Genomic DNA, 2405 nt, shown 5'->3' with positions numbered 1-2405 from the left:
TTTTTTTTTTTTTTTTTTTTTTTTTTTTTTTTTTTTTTTTTTTTTTTTAAGCCGTGAACGTATTTTATACGATGAACCAAATCAGATGTTAATAAGACATGTGACACCAAAAATTGCGGATTATTTCGTTTGTATGTTGCTGAGATTTTTCTACACGATACGAATCGAACGTCTTCAAACAGGTAAATCAGATGGCGAGTGTAGACATTTTTCTCAGGCTTTGTTGAATGTTCTGCTCTACGGGTCTTACGCAGCCCGTGGTATATAGTGTGTGTTTTTTGCGGATTTAGTCAGCTGTACAGATCACGTGTTCTCGTGTAAATTTGTCTCGTAGCTTCCAAATTTTATTTTATTTTATTTTATTTTATTTTATTTTATTTTATATATGTATATATATATATATTTTTTTTTGTCACGGATATCCGCTTTAAAACTTGTCGGCATAACCCAGACGAGATTGTCTCTCGAGGAATTGGTCGACAGCCGATAATAGACGGCTAAGAAAGTTTTTAGACGTTACACAGCAATCATCCAACACCAGCAGTTACGAAGGCCAAGCAACACCAATACTGCTTTAAGCTGCAAGAGTTCAGAGGAGTTAGAGGACAGTGAGCCTGGACCATGTCCGGTCGTCTCGTACGCATAGACAGAGAGACAAAAAAAAAAAAGAACACTGTGTGTGTACGTGTGTGTATGTAATGTGTGAAAAGAAGAGATAGAGAGAGAGAGAGAGAGAGAGAGAGAGAAAGAGAGAGAAAAATAAAAAAAGAATAAGGGGACGCAGTTTTAGCTAGGAATACTACGGATCACAGCCCGCGCAGTACTTGTTTATCTAGGCCGATGAATCTATAAGTGTAGTAGTTAGAAACAGACAGAGTTACGANGGAGGAGATTTTTATATGCCGCGGGTAATCATAAGGAAAAAGGAACTGTGATTTACTGTGTTGGACGTGAATGTATGTGCGTGTATATACGGAAGAGGGCAGTATAATAGCAAACGAGACTAACACAACGCCAGATCGAGACCGCTGTCTTGAGATGGCCTCCTAGGGCTAGGGCTGGCGGGTCGCAAGAAAAGCCTCTCGTCTTGTCTTCTCGCTTCGAGTCGATTCAATTCTTCAGCGATCGCCGTGTGACCGTTCTCCGCCGCTAACTCGGTCGCAGTTCTGTTCTGACAATCCCTCACGCGAAGCGCCATTGCGTTCCATCTGTGTGCGTGTGCAAACGGACGTATGTTGACAACTCGAACCAATGAGAAAATGGCTACGAATATCTGCAAAGCGATACGAACCTGTACAGAATTCTGGCAGTATCCGCGTGCCCTGCCGCGCAAGCCCAAGCGAGCGGCGTAAGACCTGCGCTATCTTGCCTCAGAGCATCGACCTCGGCATCTAACACGCTACTAGGATTTTCCGCTCTCCAGTGAAGGAGCGCACAAGCCAACCTGGAGTAGCCCAATCCTGCGGCCAAATGTAAGAGAGTAGGGCCGCCGGATTGTAACGGTTCCGCTCCGGCTCGCCACGGACGGACAACAGCATCCTGAGACAGATAGACGATCGAGTTCGTTCGGATCGAAGAGAAATGTACGAAAAAAAAGTGTTGAAATTGGACGAGCTTGCTCACTTGACAATACGCCACTAATCGCTCTTCCAGATGCGCTGCGGGAGACGGCGGACCCGGTCCTTGCAAACGTGACTCAACGTCCGCCAAACGGTCCAAGAGAGCTCGTTCCGGGCTTGGCTCGGTTGTTGGCGCGCGACGATACTCGAAAGCAACGCTATCGGAAACGACGAACCCGTCACACGCCACCTGAAGAGACGCTATCCCCGGAGCATGAGCTGGACAACGACACCGCAACACTCCTGGTTGTACCAAACACGCTTCGACCGGTTCGGCGTCGAACAACACCGAATAAGATTGAGAATTACTCCCACCGGTCCAAGGACCGGCTACCAATACCTGGAAACGGAGAATTAAATTCCATCGCTTAAACTCTCCTAATTCGTGATTTCAAAACTTCGACCAACGTCGCGCAACTATCATCCCCTCCTATCAATTATCATCCAACTCACCTTTACGCCACCTTCGGTATAACTCCACTCCGGACTGTACTCCGCAATATGGACGGTTGTTCCAGGATGACATCCCACGTCGTTATCGGACCCTCCCCTCTCCTCGGCCTTAGTCTGCTCAGCCTCGAAATCGTGAAGCTCCGGCAAATCACCGAACACGTCGAACGCGTCCAAATTGACGAGGACGTCGTCCGACGAATCGATGAAATCCATTGGATTGATCATACTGTTGTCCGCCGGGGAAGGGGACGGGGATGGTGGTACCATGTTCGCGGATAACGTTCGCTGAATGTCCTCTTGACTCAGGTCCAAAGTCTCGGCGAAATCGGTGAC

General features: G+C 47.0%; 1 protein-coding gene across 9 annotated transcripts in view; it reads right to left on the bottom strand.

Annotated features, from left to right (window-relative positions):
• LOC102673008 (calmodulin-binding transcription activator 2-like) overlaps positions 1 to 2405 on the bottom strand; it is a 35811-nt gene that overhangs the window by 3067 nt on the left and 30339 nt on the right. For all 9 annotated transcript variants that reach the window (XM_006609383.2, XM_031515102.1, XM_006609384.2 and 6 more), the window contains 4 exons: positions 2073 to 2405; positions 1624 to 1959; positions 1292 to 1539; positions 1009 to 1208 (listed from right to left, as the gene is read on the bottom strand). The exon at positions 2073 to 2405 is cut by the window's right edge and continues 1 nt beyond it. In XM_006609383.2, coding sequence (XP_006609446.1) covers positions 1009 to 1208; positions 1292 to 1539; positions 1624 to 1959; positions 2073 to 2405 — 1117 coding nt within the window. The remainder of the gene's footprint in view (positions 1 to 1008; positions 1209 to 1291; positions 1540 to 1623; positions 1960 to 2072) is intronic.

The sequence above is a fragment of the Apis dorsata genome, unplaced genomic scaffold, assembly GCF_000469605.1.
Source record: "Apis dorsata unplaced genomic scaffold, Apis dorsata 1.3 scaffold_53, whole genome shotgun sequence".
In the NCBI taxonomy this organism is placed as follows: Eukaryota; Metazoa; Arthropoda; class Insecta; order Hymenoptera; family Apidae; genus Apis; species Apis dorsata.
Note: the sequence above shows the minus strand (reverse complement) of the source record. Positions and strands in the feature narration are given on the sequence as shown.